Source organism: Capsicum annuum, chromosome 10, assembly GCF_002878395.1.
Source record: "Capsicum annuum cultivar UCD-10X-F1 chromosome 10, UCD10Xv1.1, whole genome shotgun sequence".
NCBI lineage: Eukaryota > Viridiplantae > Streptophyta > Magnoliopsida > Solanales > Solanaceae > Capsicum > Capsicum annuum.
The window spans coordinates 7,797,023-7,821,178 of NC_061120.1; the positions used below are offsets into that span (position 1 = coordinate 7,797,023).

At 29.8% G+C, this 24,156-nt stretch overlaps 1 protein-coding gene across 1 annotated transcript; it reads left to right on the forward strand.

Annotated features, from left to right (window-relative positions):
• Positions 1-565: 565 nt before the first annotated feature.
• Positions 566-3,902, forward strand: LOC107845886. The gene is made up of 3 exons (XM_016690382.2): positions 566-723; positions 2,976-3,308; positions 3,626-3,902. The coding sequence occupies exons 1-3, from the start codon at positions 628-630 to the stop codon at positions 3,731-3,733; spliced, it is 537 nt and encodes a 178-aa protein (XP_016545868.1). The 5' UTR covers positions 566-627; the 3' UTR covers positions 3,734-3,902.
• Positions 3,903-24,156: the final 20,254 nt, after the last annotated feature.

Genomic DNA, 24,156 nt, shown 5'->3' on the forward strand with positions numbered 1-24,156 from the left:
GAAAAAGAAGGAAGATGACTTTAATCTCTGTTTCGAAAAAAAATATAAGTGGCTCAAAAGGATGGGGTTTCATAAGAATCTTCTATTTTATCTTAATTTTATTTATAATCGAAATGTTTTTTGATAGAAAAAAATTCTTCCATATTGATTCTTTTTTTGAATGAAAAACTTTTGAACTTTTATAAATAAATGAAAAATTATTCTTTCTCATAGATCAACATAATACAATATTCATAATATAGTCGTTAAAAATCTTACAAAGAGATATATTTTCCTCAACCGCCTATATACTTTTTTTAATATTAGTTCTTTTATATGTAAATTATTTGACTAAACTATATTTATAATTATCAGCTTTCACATAAGGCGGTGTTATTTTGATCACATTTAGAGTAACATTAATTAGGACATATGAAGCATCCTACCAAGTGCACAAATGCAAGCAATTTATTGGTGTATTGAATTTGACTAGTAAATTGGCCATATATCTTTTTCTTTTCATACGTTGTTGTTGACCCAAAAAAAGTAGGAGTCCTTTTTGAAATCTATAAAATGAGTTTTATTAGTCATAAATTATTGTCCATTAAGATATACAGTAAGATCCAATATCAATGAAAGAGGAAAAGAATGGAAAGGGAAGATGTGGAGAAAAATAGAAGTAAATATATGAAGAATCTCCATAATCAATTTTATTCTTTGCTTCCTCCGACTCATGTCTCTCAGGTCTGCTCTTTCTTCTTTTTCTCCTCCGGGGCTTTCGACTTGAGCTACATATACATGGGCGGGTAGAGGTAATTGCGTGCAGTAACGGATTCAGAATTTAGGGATTGTGACTGTCCGGGAGGTCTGAACACATATATTGATGCTTAAAGTTTTAAAGTTTTGTTTGAAAATTAAAGCATCCATCCATCTTCTTGATTTATCAGGTGTTTTTCTATATCTTGTATCAATTTCAATATATTTTTTATATAATTATATATAATTTGTGTTTAATTTAAGGGGTGCCTTGGCACCCTGAAATTGAGCTTAGGTCCTCCCTTGATTGAGTGTGGATTCCCGGAAACTTAGTGACCTTTTGCACAAAATTCTACATTTATATTGGGAAATCTATTAAATATATAAGAGCTATCTAGAATTCGGAACCAAAATAAGTCAAAATTTTGAATTAGTCTCTCTCGCTTTTTCCTCGTAACTTCACCACATCTAACTCTTTCTTTGACCATATACCGTAAGACCTCTCTTTAATTTGACCTCGTTATAACATTATTTCACTATAATGGACTGTTTTTTTTCTAAATTGACTTTTCATGTTATATTTTACTTCTTTATAATAACATTCTACCTATAATAATAATAACGTTTATTACAGCGGTACACTCTCTGTTAAATTATTCTCTATAACAGCATACTTAAATATTATATAATCATATTTTGTAAAAAATATATTATTTATAAAATAAAATATCAAAATATTTATGTTGTCATGTACACAATAAATTTCAAGTACAAATATAAAATTTTAAGGGAAAATGCATTTAAATGGTGCACATCAGTATTTATTTCATAACTTCACAAGAAAAAGGTTACTAACATTACTTTTTTTTATATTCAACCTCGCATACTTTTGTTTATAACATTTAAATAAGATTTGAATATCAAATGTCAATATATATATATAACAACACCTTTGTATAACAATCATGAAATTTTCTAACAAATGTTACCACTATAAAGAGGTTTGACTGTATAATTCTTTTCAAATACTTTTTAAATATTTTGAATTATTAAATATTATGACTCATGGCATTTTTATTTATTTTCTAAACATCGAACATTCTATATTCGCATTTACACTTGACATCAGTTATAGTTTGACCTCACCCTCTGAATCAACTCAAACAACCAGAAACAGAGTGTGTATCATAATAAGTTGCAAACCCAAAAGCATAAAATGGGTCAAGGCTTTTCGATGGTAAGCGGGGATTAGGACCCTAAAATTTAATTTGTGGATCTGCCTCTGATTTGAGCTGAACCTTAGAAGCATTATTTCTGTGTGTGAGAGAGAGTCACTAAAACAAGTTAAGATTGCAAAATCGTAAAGATTGAATTCATTGAAATTCTAAATCCGACTCTATTTTTTCATAGAAATAATAACTCGCTTTCTGTTAATATAATTTGTATTCGGGAAAATAACTATTTTGGTCCTTATGTTATTATTTAATTTCTTTATAGTATTTGCAATATTTGATGTAGCACATTGAACCTCTAATTAAATAAAATTGGTCATTTTTTATCAAATTACTAATTAAAGCTTAAAATGTAGACGGTGTATTAGTTTAAGAGGGGTAATCTAGATATTACACTTGCTAATTGCCCTTTATGAGGGCACCACTTTCTTTTAACTTTTGTTTGTAATTAATCTGAATCAAAATCACTCAATTTTATTTAATTGAAGATTAAATGTGTTATCCCAATATTACAAGGACTAAAAAAATGCAATAATTCAAGGATCAAAATTATTAGAGCAAACAACATAAATCCCGACAGTTTGGAGTTTAATTACAGAAAATTTTGATATTTTGTATAATTATTGAAAATCTCCATTGTGGGTCTGTCAAGATACATAATTAACTCATAATATATCCAATGAAGATATGTTTTTCCTTTATAAAGATACATAAATAGCTCCTGATATATTTTTTTTGATTTTGTGTCTGTCGAGGTAACGAAGATACTTTTTTCCTTTGTAAAAATACATAATTAGCTTCCGATATATTTTCTTCAATTTTGGATCTGTCGACATACATATTACAATAAAGATATATATTCTTTTCTTTGTAAAAATACATAATTAGCTCCGGATATATTCTTTTCGGTTTTGGGTTGGTCGAGATAAATAATTAGCTCCCAACACATTCAACAAAGATACATAATTAGTTTAGATTTTTATAATTACTTTGTATTTGGTGTTGCAGGAAACAATGGAATTGACAGAACAGATTGATGCAACAGTGAAGTACATAAAAGGTTTAGAAATGAAACTGGAGAAGAGCAAGATGTACTTGGAACAATTAAGGCCCAAATCACTCAATTCAACTAATGGGCCTAGCCCAAGTACCGAGTCACCCCCTCAAATCCAAGTCCATGAAATGGGCCCAAACATGGTCGTGGTTTTAATAACTAGCCTAGATAATATAGCCACTTTTAATAACATCATTCGATTGTTCCATGAGGAAGGTGTTGAAGTTGTGTTCACCCAATTTCAACTCAATGGAAACTCTATGTTTCAGCTTTTTCATGAAACTAAGGTCAGTATACATGAGTTAATAGGGTACGTTTGATACAAATATCAAAAATATTTCAGTCATTTTAAGGTATTTTATTGATAGAAATTTTTTCTATCAGTTACGTGTGTCACCAAATGTAACTATTCAAATGGCTAATATTTCAATCAATCGTAGAAAATGTTATTTTCGAATAAAAAAACATGTTCTGCAATTCAACTGAACACCAAAAAAGTACTTTTGGAGAAAATACTTCTAAAAGTTTTCGAAAAATATCTTTACAAAATTGACTCTTGTCATTCCAAATACACTCCGAATGACATTTTTTTTTGTGTGTGTAGAATAAGAGGATTTCAACAATGGAATTTAGCGCTACAACTCTGAAGAATAAGCTTACGGAGTTGATTTATGGATTATCTTATGGCAATGATGTGGAATCCAATTTATAATTATAAGACTAAATAGTTGAATTTGAGCTATCGTGATTTTATGATGTAGAATTGCTATATAGTTTACATGTTTTAAGGTTTAAGAAATTCCTAGCACTTTGACTTTCTTAAAACCTATGTTGTTTTATCATTCAAGATGGAAATAAATGAGAAGGGTTTCAGTAGTCCAGTTCGATCAGTTATTTTATATATTAAATTTTTTTGGTTAAACTATATTTTTTATAATTGGAATTAGATCAACTGTTTGATATTGTTCCAATTGTTTTGATTTTTAGTAAAAGTAAAAGTTTAAACATGATAACATGCGTACTTTTACATACGACTTTGGCAAATTTTTTTTTAGACATTTTCACTATTTAAAATGGTGATGAATAAAAAAAAATTATGAAAGATGACTAGAATAGAGATTCATTCCACTATTTTACATCAAAAATCAATTAAGTAAAGATAAGAATACAAATTACATAAGTGGAGATATATTAATCAAATGAGACCTAAGAATAGAGTATATTAGAGGATTAAGGAAGTAATCTAAATAATTAGAGAGATGCAAATGATAAGGTAGAAATATATATGAATGAAAAATTATTTCATATAAATTTCATTCTTGCTGGAGCAATGGCAGGAAAAATTTACTTTATCATTTTATACTTAAAAAGGGATAATTTTATCTGATATGGGGTCGTTTAGTACAAGAGATAAGAAATAGCTAATCTCGGAATAAAATGTATGGTATAATTCATTTTGAAATTAGTTATTTTGAGATTATAGTATTACTTAGTTCACCTTGAATGTGAGATAACTAACCTTGAAATAACTACACCTAAAATAATCAAATCCAGAATAACTTGTTTCTAACCAAACAATCCCATAATGTGTGTGTGTGTAAGGGGGGGGTTGGGGGGAAAGGAGTTGCGGTTTGCATTGACCTATAGCCAAATATTTGGTGTTCCGACACCCATTAAATCCCGTACAAATCAGGTATGATTATGTAAAAAAAAATATAGAAATTAATATAAGATTTAGAAAAGCGGTAAACAAAAAATATAACTAGGTGCTTTAGTTTTCAAACAGAACCTTAATGTCAATATATTTTTCGAACCTGCCAAGTGCCCATAATCCTTAAATTCAGGATCCGTCACTGCCTGGACCTGCGTTTTGGATTAATTGAAGAAGAGATACATCGAGGAGAACAAAGTTGTTATACCTAGGTGGGGGTGGGAGAGTGTTGGGGCTGTCAGTGACTGCCGAGAGGCAGTCGCGAATCTAAAGTATGGATTCACGAAAACCAAAAGCTTTTGTTTAATTTTGTATAGATATTAAAATATAATATGTAAAATATCTAATTATGAACTAATTAAGCTAAGTTATTAATATTGATGAATCTTAATAGCTAAGTTGATTGAATACCTGAACTTCATTTTATTGATATAGATTCAATTCTCCACTCTGTAATTCTCTCATTATTTCCTCCTTCCCTACCCCTATTTAAAAAAAAAGAAAAATTATTATTATTTAATATTAATTTGAAGTAATTATAGTATCCAAAAACTTTAAAATGTGGACAATCAAGTCATTGGAATACTTTATTTTTCTTATCCATTGACAAAATATTACTCCTTCCGTTTCGGAATAAGTGAATTGTTGAGGTATTTATTGGTGTTCAAAATAAGTAAATCATTAAATTTTTTTTCAAAGTTACCCTTATGATTTGATAATCAATTAATTTTTGAAAAAGTATTAAAGGTCAATTTTTGCTTTTTGGAGGGTAAAAGTGAAAAGTTATGTTAAATTTATGTCTTTATTGATTTTTCCTTGATCTGTATATCAAAATCTAATAATTCATTTATTATGAAATGGAGGGAGTATATAATGGTAGGCAATTATTGAACTAGAGAAAAGGATAAATGTGTCTGATATGACACAAAGCGTGTACTTGGTATGATATGCAAAAAAGGCTACTGCTTCATGAAATGTGGACATAATTAGTGAAAATACTTGGAAGTTCTTTACCTTTTCGTTTTTATTCGATATTGATATTGAGATTCAATTAAATTTAATTTCTCATAAAAAAAAGATTTACATTAATGTATATGTCCATCATTTTGGAATTAAAATGCAAGATATCTACTAAAAAAAAAAAAAGTAATACTTATCATATTTCTGATTGGTTTAAAAGTTTAAGTTTTGTGCACTTTCAGTTATCAGTATACAAAATATTCTACATTATCAGTCAGGTTACTCATTATTTTTATATAAAAATTGAACGAAAAAAATTAGGCAACCTACAGATCAAGTTAACCTAATAATGTTGTAAATTAACAGTACACCAAATTTAAATTCTTGATATAACAGGTCGTTCAATCTCTCTACTTCACAAAGGACATTATTACGTGCTTGTAAAAAGACATTTTTATCTACGCAATTCTTATTAATTAATCTATAGGTCCTTCATTATGTTCTTTCTATACTTTACAAGGACATTAATAATATGTGAAAGCAAAATGATTCTTTATTCCTATACTTTAAATTAGAAAGGATAATTTTATCTACCACAATTATTATTGCGAATATATTGGTCCTTCATTCTTTCTACTTTACAAGAATATTGATATGTGAAAGCAAAATAATTCTTTATTCATATACTTGAAATTAGAAAGGATAATTTTGTCTGATATGATAAAAAAGAAAACAAAAAAGCTGTTGCTTCATGAAGTGTAAACATAATTAATTTTTAAGAATAATTTGGAAGCTGCATACCTTGTTCCATTGGTCATGAAAGTTTAATTAAAAGACACGTACCTAAAGTTTCTCTTTGATTGCTTGTCAAAATTATGAAGAATTTCAACAAATGTCACATGTCCAAAACATGGGCGTTTCAATGATATTTATGGTCTAAAGTAAAGGTGTTAAAGTGAGTTGGGTCGGATTAATTCGAAATCAATCCGTTAAAATTAGCTAGTTTGTGGGCTGGGTTTGGGTTGGAGTTAAGTGGGTCGGGTCGGGTCGATTTTGGGTTCAACAGTAAAATTTTTAACAACAACCCTGACTCAGCCCACTTAACCCAACCCGATTTAACCCACCTAAACCCAGTTAAAAAACTGGTCAAACTCGATAAAAAAAAAGTTTTTTCCAATATACACTATATATATCCACTTATATACATTTTAAATACGTTAAACAATATATATACACTATATGTATAGTATATCCTACATTAGAATTTAAAAAATATATACACATATACACAATTACACATATATACGTAACATTCAATATATACGACTATATGTACTACTTTAAATAAAACATATACTACAATATACATATATACTACAATATATAAATATATATATATATATATATATATATATATATGGGGTTATATACTAATTTATAAAATATATACACATGTATACGTTAAATATATACGTCTATAGAAGACACATATACATATATACGCACCATTAAATATATATGTACTACGTGAAATAAAATATACTAAAATATATATATATATATAGTTATATACTAATTTATAAAATATATACACATATACACGTTAAATATATACGTCTATAGAAGATATATACACATATATACGTATCATTCAATGTATATGTACTACTTTAAATAAAACATATGCTACAATATATATATATATATATATGCTTATATACTAATTTATAAAACATATACACATGTATACGTTAAATATATACGACTATAGAAGATATATACACATATATATACATCATTCAATATAAACATATACTACAATATATACACACACTATATATATAGTTATACACTAATTTATAAAACATATACACATGTATACATTAAACATATACGTCTATAGAAGATATATACACATATACGTGTACCATTCAATATATATGTACTACTTTAAATAAAATATACTACAATATATATATACTACAATATAGGCACACACTATATATATAGTTATACACTAATTTATAAAACATATACACATGTATACGTTAAATATATACGTCTATAAAAGATATATACACATATATACGTACCATTCAATATATACGTACTACTTTAAATAAAATATATTAAATATATGTACTACAATCTACTATATATACTAAAATATATACACATACTATATATATAGTTATATACTAATTTATAAATTATATACACATGTATACGTTAAGTATATACGTCTATAGAAAATATACACACATATTTTATAAATTAGAAAATATAAACACATATTTTAAATAAAACATATATTGCAATATATATATACTACAATATATACACACACTAAATATATAGTTTTATACTAATTTCTAAAACATATACACATGTATACGTTAAATATATATTACTTTAAAAAATATACACACATATATACGTATCATTCAATATATACATACACATATAAAATATATGTACTTCTTTAAATAAAACATATGCTACTTAATATAATAAATTAATAATACTTTATAGTATATTAGTTCGTTTTTTGATCTTTTTTAAAAAAAAATTAACCGGGGCGGTTAACCGACGGGCCTGGACCGAGCTTGGTCCGGGCCGGGTTAACCAGACCCAAAACCAAAAAAAAATCTGTCCGGTACCCGGTATCCTACTGCCCGTGGGCTGATCGGATCGGGTTGACTAGGTGGGCCATGCAGGGCCGGGTCAGCCCGGCCTGTTTGACACCCGTAGTCTAAATCAAAATTTCAACAAAAGATTTTTAAGTTTTTTGTTAAGAAAAACTATTATATTTTTACATTTGAAAAATTTATTTTTATGGAGGCAATTATTGTCAGAATTGTTATCATTATTCTAGAAGTAATATGAGCAACCAACATGAGTTGTGGTGCAGTGGATGAGGCTGCTCTACCTTTAATCAGAGGTTGAGGGTTCGACCCTGGATATGGAGAAAACTCTGTTGGGAGCACTGACACCTTGATGAGCCCTGTAATGTGCGATTCGAATTAGTCGGGGCTTCAATGCGGGCGTCGAACTCCGGATGAAAAACCAACAGCAAAAAAAGTAATATAAGCATTTGAAAAAGAATCTAGTCTTTTTACATGATTGAGCATATGTACAATTTTTCTTAACACTTTTTATTTTAAAAATAAATCTACTCTCTGATTCACTTTTTAAAATTTTAAAAATATCTAAAAAAACAATATGCATACTATGAATAAAAGAAATATGTAAAATAACAAACTGAAAAATAACAAAATATAGAATAATCAAACCTGGTTCGACCAGTAGAAAACTTGATATTATTTTCAATACTTGAATACTCTCAATGCAAAAATTGAACTTCGAGAAAAAAAAATAGGTAATTGAATTTTCTCAAATGAAGAATTGAGAAAGAACTAAGTGATATATAAATGTGGCTTGTAAATGGTAAATTAAAGAATAAAAATAAATGTGGCTTGTAAATTGTAATAATGATGAAATTTGTGTAAATAAGAAAATTAAAATGACCTATTTACACGTAGATGATGGAGAGATTTCCAAAGTTATTATTATTTCACTTCCCAATTTATTTCTAAGATCTCATCAGTTCTTATTCTTTAAAATAAAAAATGTAGTTTTTATTTTTAGTTACATGTATCTCCCAGAAATTTTGAGGCCCTCATAATAGTAAGACAGATGTAGGTTGTGTTAACCTGCTCCTTCATTTTACAAGTTGAGAAGACTTTACTGCAAAAGGAGTTAAGCTGAGTACTGATGGTATCCCAGAATTTTTGGTAGAAGAGAGGGTGAAGTCCATCTGGTCCAGGGGCTTTGGTGGTTTTGAAATTGAACACAACCTTCCTTATCTCATTGAGGGTGGGGATACTATCAAGCATTTCATGAGCTTGATCAGGGATAGAATCCCTGGTAGAAGGTTTTTCCTGGCATGGGAGGTGTGAGATAGTGTGTTCAGTACAGTACAGTTCCTTATAAAAAAAGACGATGGCTTGGCTAATGTCATCTTGGTTTGAGATCCAGCTACCATTATCAAGTTTAAGGAAGTTTATGCAGTTTTTCCTTCTTCTATTGAGGGTGACAGTGTGAAAGAATTTGGTATTGGTATCCCCCTCAGCAAGCCATCTTATCCTAGATTTAAGTTTCCAGAAGTCATGTTCATGCTTAAGAATGTCACTGAAGTCTTTTTGGAGGGTTGACTCAAGGTTATGCAAGAAAGAACTAAAGGGGTAGTGAGGACTCCTTTGGATACCCGCAATCCTTGCTAAGATCTTCTTTCTAACAAAATTTTTTCCAAAGACTTCTTTGTTCCAAGGGATGACAATGGATCTGAAAGTGTTGATGGAATCAGTGAGGTTGTTGTTAGTGAGAAAGGCTTAGTTTATGAGTGTGGGAAAGTGAGGGTGGGAGAACCACATAGGTTCCATCCTAAAGGGTTTGTCCCTTGAAGGATGGTGAGGGGTGAGACTGATCAGCAGGGGACAGTGATCAGAGTGGAACCTGGGGAGGTGTGTTACAGTAGCTTCAGGATATAGATGAATCCAGTTATCATTAGCAAAGCATCTATCAAGCCTTTCAAGAATCAGGTTATTCTTATTTCTATATCTTTTATTAGTCCAGGTGTACTTACTACCTTTAAAACCTAAGTCTACAAGATAGCATTGGTTGATGCAATCTAAAAAATTCTGAACCTACTACTGCTAATAGGGTTTCCCCCATATTTTTCAGTAGCTCTGAGGACTTCATTGAAGTCACCTCCCACCAGCCAACTAGTATTGCTGCTACCATTGATGATATTCGTCATAGTAGTCAGCTGATCCCAGAGATTATGTCTATCATTAATATTAGTGCTGGTATAGATGATGCTTAGAAACCAGGAATGAGAAGAAGAATATACCTTAACAGCAGCATGGATGCTTTGGGGAGTAATTGATATGTCATTGATGTTTAAGTAGTCCTCTTTCCACATTAAGACAATACCACCAGATAAACCAATTGCCCCAGATTAGAAGAGAGAGTCAAAACCAAGGTCATGGGTTAAGAAATGGTGGTTAGCCATCCATGTCTCCAGGAGAGCAAGAATAGCTGGTTTGTGAAGGTCAATCATAGCGCCACAGGTCTTTTGAACTCTGCGTTGTTTGCTCCTCTAGCATTCCAAACAATGATATTCATCATCATTTGTGATTAAATTTGCAGGTGACCTGTTGCAACTGCCTTCCCCTTGTCTAACGGTGTTAGTGATGATTGGGAAAGGTTCACATTTATCATCAATTTTAGTGGATTCAGTGTAGTCTTAAAAATCCCCCCTGTTAAGACACTGGGTTGATTGACTTCCATGGTAAACTTGGTGAGGCTCAGTGGTAGGAGGACTATCCACATTTTGCTGACTAACTCTTTGAATCTTAAAGCTAGTGTTCTATCTAGGGTGGTTACCTCTGTAATTGGGACTGTCATGATTGCTAGAAAAGCTTTCATTTCTTTGTTACTTATTCTTCACATATCCAATGTTTTTTCTCTTTCCCAAATCTTCGGAGGCGTTGGTGTTGATGGGTCCACTACCACTGGAGAAGATGTATTCTCCAGGTACAGTAGTTTTGGTCCATTTAAGAGAAGATGGGGATTCAAGGGTGGGAAGAAAGGGAGGTTCTGCGCTACCTGGTTCATGGACCCTGCTAAAGTCTCCGTTGTTAGAGATTCAAGGTGATCCAGGCCTCCTATGGCCATAAGAGTCGACATCCATAGATTGTTCTTGTAGGCTGCCAGGCTTTGGTTGAGCCCCTCCTTCACTAAGAGTGCAAGATTAGGGGGGTGAGTTAACATTACCTCGATAGGCCTCTCTTCTATCTCTCCTATTATAGTTAGTGACATGTTTTGGAGACCCATCTCCAACCATGATTGGGGTGCATGGTTCAGTGGAGGTGGCTCCGTAAACAGAGTCAGTTTGGTTTTGGTTATATTTGTTTGCTGGTTTCCAGGAAGGTTGATTTCATTACTAAATAAGGGAGTTGGTAAAATCCCATATTTAGTAGTAGAAGAGGTCATGTGTTGCAGGGAAGTCGTTTGGGCTCCCTGGTTGATTTAACTATCGGTGGTCATGTTAGCAGGGTGATGAGTACCCTGGAGCTGACAGTTTGAAAGGATGGGAGTTGACATATCTTCCCCCTTCATCTTTTGGGCTTTTTTTGTTATTTTTTTTTGGTATTGGGCCTGTGGGCATTTAATGTCTGAGTTTGGGAGCGGCCCATTCTTGTTTTGAGCATTCCTGTTTCGGCTCTCAGGATGGGCCTCCTGTTGGGCATGTTTATTGAGGCTCGGACATATTTCTGTAGACTTACTACTGGACCCAATTTCCATAGGGCCCTGAGATTGGGGGCCCAAATGAAAAGGGTTTTCATTCCCTTTGCGTTTTCCTTTGTTAGAGGAGTTGCCATCTTGGGAATTTTCCGGCGCCACATGATTTGTGAGACGGGGTTCAGGGAACTCACCTGTAGCAGAGTTATGTTCTTCTACTGGTGTAGTAGGAATATGATGGTTTTGTGTACCACCTCCAGCCTGAGTTTTTTGTGATTTTACCTTTTGCTTGATGGTTTTCTTGCGGAAGGGAACGGTCTGCCACTCCTCACCTTGAGCTACTTTTGTTGCTTCCTGTTCTGAGGTTTTGGTCGGCGTCTCTTGGTGGTTCTCCAGTGTTTTGAAGTCGCAGTGTCTCACGACATGCCCCAATCGACCACATCCCATACATAAAATCCCTTCTCCTTCATAACATATCGGTTGGGAATAGTTATCAATGTATATAGAGGTGCAAACTGGGGCGTCCATTGGGATTTGGACATAGATCTTTGCATATATGCCCCTAAGGGTTGCAGATGTACAAGTATCGATCTTCAGAAGGCACCCAATTTGTTTCCCAATCTTCTTAAGTATCAATTTATCGTAGAACTCTGTTGGAAGAAAGGGGAGCCTTAGCCAGATCGTTGTTGATGTGATCTTCGATAGATGGGGAACGAAACTCGGTTCCTATTTTCTTGTAGAGACATAGGAGCCAGCAACAAACCATGGGCCTTCATGGAGGATTTTCTTTTGGCTTTCCTCGAGTACTAATTTGACTGTAAAAAATCCTTCACCGAGGTCAATGAGAATCACTTTTTCTTCAAGTTTCCAGATCTCAGCTAGTTTCGATCTTAGGTAATTGTGGTTGAATTTCTTCCCTACGCACTTGATAATTACAGAACACTTCCATGAAAAGTAGATTCTGAGTTTCTCTTCTTTAGAAAGGGAGGTAGAGAGTTTCGTGTCACTAGTTGTTCGACACACATCGTCGCTAGTGAGATCTTCGTTATAGCAAGCTGAATCCTCTTGGGATTTTTCCGTAACAACATCTTTGTATGAGGGTTTGCGAGGTGGGTCTTCATCCATTTGGTGAATAGTTAAGTCGGGTGGGTCTGGTGGCGGAGTGGAGGGGGAGGGGTTCGTGAAGGAGGTTGTCGCTGATTGGATCATTTTCTGATAAGCAGACAGAGTTCACTGTCACAAAGAACTTTTTTACTATAAGTAAATATTAGTACAATATAATATTACATAAACATTATGTCTACTGTATTATCATTTGAATGTTTTTATCTTGTTATAAACTAATTTTGCTATAAATTACTACTACCTCCGTTCGTTTTTACTTATCACTAATTTCTTAATTATATCTTTACTTTTACTTTTCATTTTTGATATATCAAGAAATACAACTTATTTTTTTTCTATTTTACCCTTAACATTAGTTGTCTTTTCTTCAAATTAATTTCAAGACACAATGTAAACATCATTTAATAGGAGTACTATGATAAAATAACTATGTTATTAATTGTTTTACTTAATGAATGTGTCAAGGTAAAATGTAATTAAGGATATTTTTTTTATTAACTATGGGTTTAATTGAATTTAAAATTTTAAAAAATGATTAATATCCACGGGCACCAATAACTAGAGGTGTACATGATTGAGTTGGTTCGAGTTTTTTAAATATCAAATCAAATTATTCATGTTGGATTTTTAATTTTATAAATTAAACTAAATCAGTAAATAAGATTTTTCAACTTCGGATGTTTTTAACTTTTTTGATTTTTTTGAATTGTTTCGGAGTTTTCTGGTAAAAGTCTTCATAATAACATATAATTAACTTGTGCTTCAAATATTTCTTTAATCCTAGCAAGATATAACGATCTTAATGTTCCTTAAGAAAATAACACTAAATATTAAGTAAAAAAATAAATTTAGGTTATGTATTTATACAAGACTAAAGAATAGATATCCAACATTATTGTCATTCCTAGTGTTTAATTGAATATTTTTGTTAGCATTAGTATTGATTGAGCTTTATTTGAGTTACTATTATCTATGATCCATAAAACTTATTAGACCATTCAAATTTCTATGTTCAAACTTGAAATAATATGTTGAAAGATTAAAAACTATAAAAAAAAGTTTAAGAAATATTTATAAATTCCATCATAGTAAATATTTTTAAAAATTGGACAAATATAATATTGGGTTAGTTCGGTTCGATTTGACTCTTGTTAGTTAAAATCAAACTATATCAATTATAATCAGATTTTTTTTCCAACATCAAACTAAATCTGTCAAACGGCCCGTTCCGGACCGTTTAACCCGATCCAACTGGTGAGCCCGGTCCGGTTAGCCCATGGAATGTAGGGACGCCGGTCCCAGGCCTGGATTGGCTAAATGGGTTGACTTGTTGGACCGACCCAATTATAAAAACGGACCAGGCCCACCAGGTAACCAGATCGGACAGGCCCAATTGTTTTTTTTTTTTAAATTATTTTAATGGTTAGTCGTTGGATATTTGGTCTAAATGACCGTTGGAGGCCCAACATCTATAATGCCGTTGGCCTTAACGTCCGGTTGGCCATTTACACTATTTTGTTTTTTAAAAAAAAAAATTAATTCCAAAAATTTAGTATAAATACCCCTAACTCAAAATTCATTTTTCATACAATTCTTATTCTCTCAAATCTCAATCTCTCTCAAATCGTCTAATTATCTTCTAAAGCGATTAATTTTATTTTTTAATTTTGCAATTACAAATACAAGCGGAAGTTTCTAAAGTCGCAACTTTCGGATACTTTCAAAATTTAACATTGTTGTTCATCTCTTACCTTTAATTTTTAATTAATGTATTAATTATTAAATATTTATTTTTATTATTTGTATGTATTTGAAATATTTTTTAGTTTATTTTTTAACATGGATAAATTAAAAAACATCGATAAAAGTGTCAAAAGTTTTTGTTCCGAAAGTGATAGTGGTAGTAAAAATGAATTGGTGGCGATTCCGGTAGAGGTAGTTTAAGTAATAGATATACTTGTGTGCCTACAGTACCGGTTAGTCAATCCTTTGAGGAAGAAATAGGTGTAGGTGCTCACGATATGGATTATGCAGAAGCTCAAAATAATTATGATATAGAAGAAGAAAATAAAGTTGATACGGTTAATTTAGATAAAGATGATTATAATATTGGTGAGACACCCGCAGTAGGAAATGCTAATGTTAGATCTGAATCGATTAGTCGTCCTCCTCATGACTCAATAACTCATAGAAGAACTAGTATTACATGGAAATTTTTTACGAAAATAGAAGGAGAAAGTAAGGTGCAATGCAATATTTGTGAGCTTATATATGAGCATAAAATTAGAGGCAATAAAGGGGGTGCGGGTTCGTTGATGAGACATTTAAAAGATAGATACGCTAGAGAGTTATTTATTGCACAAGGGGGTGAGGCTGTTGGTGGGACAATACAAATTAGATTGAACCCAACTAGCGGTCAATAAATTAAGAATTATAATAAAATGAAGGACCGAAAAGAAATTGTGAAAATGATAACCATAGATTGTTTGTCTTTCACTTTTGCTTCTTCTGATGCTTTTATTTATTATATTCAAGTAATGTATAATCTTATGTTTAATAATATTCCTAGAAGTACTTGTCGGGCCGATATTTTTAGACTACATGCACAATATGTTTATTATTTATCTACATTATTAAAAAATATTCAATGTAGAATTGCTCTAACTTCGATCTGATCTTGGTCGTGTCGTTAATAAAAATGATTATTTAACCATTACTTGTCACTGGATAGATAGTAATTTTGTTACGCAAAAACATATTCTAGCTTTTTTGTACGATGAAGATCGTAGACATCTATTACTAAAATCGCAGAATATTATGGTATTAAAAATAAATTTTTATGTATTGCTTTTGATAATGCATCCAATAACAAGACTGTTATTGAGAAGTTAAAAGCTGACCTTTCTTCACCGTTACCTGAAATATTTCATGTTAAGTGTGCTTGTCATAGTTATAACTTAATTTTAAAAGATGGTCTTGAATTTTTTAAGCTTTATATTGAAAAAGTCCGGCTTGTTGTTGGCTTTATTCAAGAAAATAATCGAAGAGGTAGAATGAGAGAATTTAAATTCAAATGTGAACAAAATGGATTTAGACCGATATTAATGCCTGAGAATGTGATATTAGATGAAATTCTACTTATAATTATTTAAAAGCTTGTCTTGCTTATAAAGTTTCTATTACTATGACTTTTAATCAATTTTGTAGTATTTTTCCTGAGTGTATGCTACATGATTCTGCTTGGACTGCAATTGATGATCTTGTTAAGTTTTTGGAAAGATTTTATATTGCTACAGTTGAATTTTCCGGCGCTTAATCCTACTGTTTACAATATTTTACCTTATTTAGCCGACATTTCTTGTTTGCTTAAAGAATATAAGGATAGAGAAGGTTACAAAGAAGTTGTTGGTGCTATGTTTGATAAATTTAAAAAATATTTTTTTTTCGCTTTCTCTAATTTACTTGGTTGGTGCTATACTAAATCTATGCATGAAATATAATACTATGTGTTACTTTAATACTGTTATTTATAATTCCTTAGAGTTAGAGCCTCAACAAAAATCAGATTTGTTTACGACTATGAGTGACGCGAACATTTACTTAGAAGCATTATATAATCATTATATCGATTTAATTGATGTAGCTGTACCGATAAATATCACTCCAACTGTCGCTCCTCAAACTCCCGAGGAGCCATCATCTTCTAAAAGGGTGGTACATAGTGGGTTTTTTAATTTCTTTTATGGTTTTAAATGTTTGGGACATGGTTTTTCCGTCAACAACATACACAATAAATTATTGGGAAGAGCTTAGGTATTATCTTCGATAACCGACAGAGGATCGTAAAGCAAGGATGAATGCATTGGATTGGTGGAAGAATAATGAAAGACAATATCCTGTGCTTTCAAGATAGAGATATATTGAATGTTCCAATGTCAACCGTTGCATCAGAGAGCGCTTTTAGTCAGGGATGACAACAACTTGGAGACAATCGCATTCATTGTCATTGAAAAACAATGCTATGAATGTTCTAGTTTGTCTCAGATTGAATTAGAGCGGAACGAAGAAACCAAGGAATGGAGGTGGAGCCAAAAGACGAACAATATATTGAAGAAATTCTGACTTCAAGGGAGAACTCAGCACAATCAAGTCCAATGCATGATTTTGCCCCTATTGATTTTGATTATCCTATGGCAGTTCCCGTTAATATTAACATGAACGAGTTAAAAAAATGATGCGAAATTTGTTATTTTTCATTCATGTAAATTATAAGTTTTGGATCATTTTTCAATCAATAAAATATAACATTCATTCACTCCTTACTTTGAAAAATTTTCATTTAAATTGAATTTTTTTTTTGAATTAAATAATTTTAATATTTAATAATTTAATATATTACTATTAAACTTTACACAATGTAATAAACACAACAATCATATATACACATATATTCTACATATATACACAAGTGGTATATATATATATATATATATATATATATATATTTATAGTATATATGTTGTATGTATATTGTTTCAATTTTCAAGTTTCAAGTTTCAAGTAGTATTTTAAGTTGTATATATTCAACATATATGTCTATATATTTTCTATAGTGTTGTATGTATATTGTTTCAACTTTCAAGTTTCAAGTAGTATTTTAAGTTGTATATATTCTACATATAAGTCTATATATTTTCTATAGACTAAAATAATATATATTTAATGTGTATAAGTTTTTAAAGTTGTATAATACTATAATATGTAATGTACAATGCGTTACTTTTAATATATTACTATCAAACTTTACACTAAGTAATAACTAAAAAAAAAATTATGTATAGTATGTAGACTAGTATATATATTGTAGTATATATTTAGTGTATATATGTTGTACGTATATTATGTAGACTAGTATATATATTTAGTATATATATGTTGTATATATATTATGTAGACTATAGTATATATATAGTATTGTACGTATATATGTGCATATATTTCTTATGGAATCTAAACTAGTATCTATTTAAATTATACATGCATATATCTTTTTTAAAGTAGTACATATTTAGTGTATATGTGTTGTATGCATATTATTTAAAGTAGTAATATATTGTATTGTACGTATATATGTCCATATATTTCCAATAGAATCTAAACTAGTATCTACTTAAAGTATACACGCATAATTATTTTTTAAAGTAGTATATATTTTGTGTATATAATCGTATGTATATTATTTAATGTTTTTAAAATGTATATAGGTGTGTATATATTAAAAAAAATATGAAAATGTGATTTTTATTTTAATTTTGACCGATCAAAATCGGATAAATCATAAGTGGGCAGGTTCCTATCCGTTTGAGCACATTTTATTGTTTGGGCCCAGACCGGACCGACCCGTTAACATTAAACCGGTACCGAAACCGGCCCCAAAACGGTAAAATTTAATGAACCGATGTCGGATTGAACTGGACCGTCCCACTTAACAGGTTTACATCAAACTAAGTCAAATTAAATTATTAATTAATTATTTTTATTTGACTCAGTTTATGATTTGATACAATTTGCGGTTCTATTTTATTCACCCCTATCAATAACCATCTTTAGATACAACCATCTGACGACTTCATAAATAATTTGTGAATATATATTTAAATTTTGTATTTATTACTAATAAAAAAATTATAAGCTTTTTGATATTGATAAAATAAACAATCTTAATTAAGTATTCATTGTTTATATCTAAATACAGATATCAAAGTATATTAATTATGCAGTAATGGTTGACAAATATTTATGATAGCGATAAAAGGGCCTCATTAGTTTGCACTTGAAAGATCTTAATCTTAATCATTTAGAACTCAATTATTAATATTTTTTGTAAAGTTTTAATCTTAAGCACTAAGTGCTTGTATTTTTATTAGTTTACGATACAATCATTTAATGAGTTTGAATAAATTAAAAAATTAAATTCTATAACAAAATATTAATGTCATTAAAATGTTTATTTAAGGATTTCTACAACAATGATAGTTTATCAAATTCATTCGGTCACTACTATTTACATCGCCAACCATCAGCATTGTCAATCATTGCAGTTTATTGTCACCATGTCATTAACATCATTTACAGATATCATCACCAATCACATCATTACGATAATAACCACCAATTACTATATATAATCACTAACATCAATTATTATTATATATTTTTTTACTATATTAATAAATTTTATACTATTACTAATATTAAAAGTGAAAATAAACAACTAATTATGCATGCATTGATTTTGTGAAATGACAAGTACTCCTTCCGTTCATCAATTATTGTCCACTATTGACTTGAGACGCATGTTAAAAAATGATAAAAGATAGGGATAACTTCACCATATTATCCTTTGAATATAATAAATTTAATATTTTCAAAAATATTAAATAATGAATCGTATTTAATGATAAGAATAAATAATAGAAATGAATAAATTATTTATTGATTTTTAAAATTGAACAAATATTATTGTATGTCTATTTTTAGTATAATAAATAAGTAAAGATGGAAGAAAATATTAAGAAATATTTATTTTTAATAAAAACGATAACTAATTAAGACCAATATTCCTACTTGACCAAAAAAAAAAAAGACCAAAATTCCTAGGAACTTTACATTATTGTTATTTTTCTTGACCAATAGGCAAATATAGTCTTTGATGTGTATCTTCCCAACAAATTAAATACATTTGCAATAAGTCCAATTAGTGGTCACATTATTTGAAATTCTAATTACTCAGCAACCCTTCGTTTCAATTTTTTTTTTTTTTTTCTAAATCTATTTTAAAATGAATGTCTTCTTTTCACACTTCATGTAATTCTTTAATTCAACATTCCGTATGTAACATGACATACTTAAAATCATGAGATTAAATAATATTTTGATATATTCTATAAATTTTTAATTTAAGATTATAAAATTCAAAAATCTTCTTATAATTTACTTTCTTAACCTTCATGTCGAGCCGAATTCAGATAAATAAACATAAATAATATATTCTATGGATGTGTTCGAAATGGAGAAAAATATTTTTCAAAAAATATTATTTCATTTCTCATGTTATTTGGCTAAATTTTTTCAAACATATGTTCTTTTCAAAATAAAAAAAATGTCATCTTTGATAAAAAATAGAGAATACAAGTTGCAATGTTACATTCCACTCTCAAAATCATCTACACTGTGTTCTTACATAACCCCCAAAATTTTTAAAAAAGAACACAAACTTTAGCTGAAAAGGGCCAGAACTCTTTTTTAATATTATTCAAAACTTTATGTCAAATTAAAGTTAGACAAATAAATTAAAAATAAGAGAGAAGAGAGAGAAATTAGAGTTTGAATAATCTAGATTTTCATCAAGACGACTCTATACCCAAAACTTAAATTCGAGAGCTCTGATTAAGAATAAAGGAATACTTACAGCTCCATCACGACCTTTACAAACATATTAAAGAAAACTATCATATAAACTTTGATAATTTCAAACCTTTACTGGCATGTTAAAAGATTCCTAATCATATAAACTTTGATATAATTTCATACTTCAAAGTAAACAGTCAAATCAAGACCCTGCTGTCGTTGTTTGATTTTACACAACTTGTCTAGTGAGTATATTTGACTTAGGAGTGAGATGAAACTATAATTTTACTTCATGGAACGTATTAATATTTATTTTATATTCAGAAGTGGATTCAAGATTTAAATTTTAATGTGTAATTTTTTTTTTTTAGTTGTTTTGGAAAGATTGGTTAAAGAAATTATTTAGTGGTAATTTCTTTTTTTGTTACTATCTGGTATTTTGATACTATCTATTATTTCTTATTCTTCTATTATATCCTTTTGTAGACTATTTTTTATTTAAGTCAGGTATCTATTGAAAACAACGCGCACCTTTGAGGCAGAGGTACGACTTGCTTGAGAATACATTGAATATGTTATTGTTATTATTGATTTAATTTTGATATGAATTTCAGATTTAAACTTTATGAGTTTAATTATTAAGGTTCTTAACATTGAACGTGTAACACCCCTTTTTCGTTTGAAGGGATTGAGTCGAAGGGTTTTTCCAATTAAAGTGACAGTTTTGAATAGAGATTAGTTTATTAACAGAGTCACTACTTGAAATTGAGTTATGGTGTTCCAAGTCACCTTTTTGAATCCCTAATCAAAAGGAAATTACTCTTATTATGGTCTGCGAAAATAAAAGATTGGGTAAGGAATTCTGTTGACCGAGGGGAAGGTGTGAGGCACCCCACGAGTCCCGTGGTTCAAACACGGTCGCTTTATTGACTTATACTTAACTAAAACTGTTTCGATAAATTGTGTGAAGGCCTAAATTCACTCATTTTATCATACCGAAAACTTGTGCATTATCTTATATTAAATCGATGAAAATTAATTTTAGAAAAACATTTGTCAAGGTGCATTATTGCATTCTTGAAATTTTAATTGTCTCGGACAGATGCGTACGCCGTATTCTTAATTGAGACAAATATTTTAAACGTGTCTAAAATTTATTTTAACATTAAAACATTGGTTTGTCACTTGCAAACTTATAACAATTTTAAAAAATAATTAATCTTAACAATAATCTTTAAGCAGATTTTATTTAAAGCAGTAAATTAATATAGTAAATAATTAATAAAATTTATTAATGACAATTAATAATAATAAAATAATATATTAATCATTCATTCTTCCAAATTTTAATAATATCTTTCAAACTTATTATTAAAACATTTTCAAAACGTGATATTTGTTTCTATTACTTTTTCCTCCAAAAATATAATAAAATTAATTACTTTTATATATATATATATATATATATATATAATATATATATACTGAAATACTTATAGATCTAGAGATACAAAAACACACTATATTATATGTATATATGATAAGCTAGTGTCAGCAATAAAGTAACAGTATTTTGACGGAAAATTGAACGAGAGGGATGTCATTGACGGAATTTGGAGGAAGGAAGAAAGGGACAGCGTCGGCTTGGCTTTGCCGGTGGTAGTAGTTCCGGCCATATATCGTGAAAAAGAATAGAGGTGGCGGAGGCGCTAAGCTTTGCCAACGGGTTGGTGACTAGCGGCGACGACAGCGGATTGCTGGCCTTGAAGGGGTTTCGGCGATGGACTGGGAAGAAAGGGTCAATGGTGTGGGGGAGGGGAGAGATGACTGGCCGACGCTGGGTGATTCCGGTTGGTGGTCAGAAAAGGGATGGATTTTGGTCGTTTTTTGGCGAAGAGGGTCGTCGGAAGGGACTGATTTTGGGGTAGTTTGGCGGTTTCTGGCGATGAGGATTGTTTGACTAGTTTTGACATTTTTCCGGCGAGTTTTCGATATAGACTCGCTGGAAAACTCAAGAAATAAAATATTCTCCGCTTAAACTTCTACTTTCTGATCCCTCTTATCTCACTGATTTGCTAATTTTTCCGTCAATTATTTTTACTTTATTTATGCGCGTATAATTATGCGTGTACAAATAATATACAGTTTACAGTAATTTAATTGTTTAACATATAACCACAAGAATTCACATAATTAATTAACTATACATAATTTCTGAAATCACTTGGAACATTTATATTCATGCTTGTTTACAACAAAATTTATGAAATAAATAGTACATGATTGAATAGAACCTGCAAGAAATTGTCACCGAAACTCGAATTAAGTTCAAATTCAACTTTTTCGGATGAAATCTTCAAACTCAACCTTTTCTCCTTTCTCTCTTTTGTTTTTCTGATATTTTTTCTCTCTACCCTTTTTTACTGATTTGTTTTTGTCTCCAGATGAATGTCAATGTCTGTTAAAGGTAGAGAGGAGTCCTTAAATATAGGACTTTGGGGGGGGGGGGGGGGGGAGGGGGTGGAAACAATTACAAACAAAATAAGGAATCAGATAAAACAAATTTCAAATTTCAAATTATTTATGTATTTTTATTATATTTTTATTTTTTAAAGAGAAGATAATAATTATACCAAAATAAAAATAAATAAATAAAATAATAATAATAATAATAGTTAATTAATTTTTATATTTAAGAATATATAATAAAAATTTATAAATAGTCAAAATAAATATAACAAAATAGTATTAAAATTACTAATTTATTTTAAGATCAATAATATATATATATTTTTGGATTTTTGTATTATTAGGATAAAAATAAAAAATAAAAATAAAAATATCTCAAAATTAACTTTATTTATTATTATTATTATTATATATTTTTTATTAACTAAAACTTAATTAAAATAAAAATAAGAAATTGCATAATATTATACCAAATATAAATATCTAATATCGATAAATAAATTAAAATTTAGGGAGGATAAAAAATAACGTGTCTACAGAACGAATTATATTATTAAAGTATAAATTCATCACATCTATTAGTTGTTGCAATTTTAATTCAAATGAACAAGATAACATTAAACAACATTTGACTATTTGTATTATTTGTGATCAGTGTTGATCTATTGTGTATATATTACATTTAACTACTCTTTTAAATATTTTATGTGACCCATTCTTGTTATATTGATGTTAATTAAGCCAAATAATAGTATATAATCACGTGAAAATATTTTTGCAATTTTATTGATGGAAGAAAACCTTTTTATAAGAAAAGTCTCAAAAAAATTCTAATTTATTTATATAACGGGTACGAAATCTATCAAACATCTTCTGATGTGTTTCATTTTTTGTCTCAGAAGTCGGGAGTGCAAATAAAAGTCCATATTGTTACTTAAGAAGATTGAGAAGTTATATATAAAATGTATGATCTTTTAATAGTGTAAGACCCGAAAAAATCATATAATCTGGCCTAAAGTAGACAATATTACACCATAATAAGCCCCAACAACTAGCATCATCCCAGATTCAATGAGATCAGTATGAAGATATGGTGGAGTGATGAGGTGTGTCATCCCAGATTCAATGGGATTAATATGAAGATGTGGTGGAGT

Excerpts from the sequence above, each read along its gene's own strand:
- LOC107845886 (XM_016690382.2), top strand. The coding sequence starts at position 628 with ATGGAAAGGGAAGATGTGGAGAAAAATAGAAGTAAATATATGAAGAAT. Across the intron at positions 724-2,975 it reads CTCCGACTCATGTCTCTCAG|GAAACAATGGAATTGACAGA; the intron begins GTCTGCTCTTTC and ends TTGGTGTTGCAG. Across the intron at positions 3,309-3,625 it reads AGCTTTTTCATGAAACTAAG|AATAAGAGGATTTCAACAAT; the intron begins GTCAGTATACAT and ends TTGTGTGTGTAG.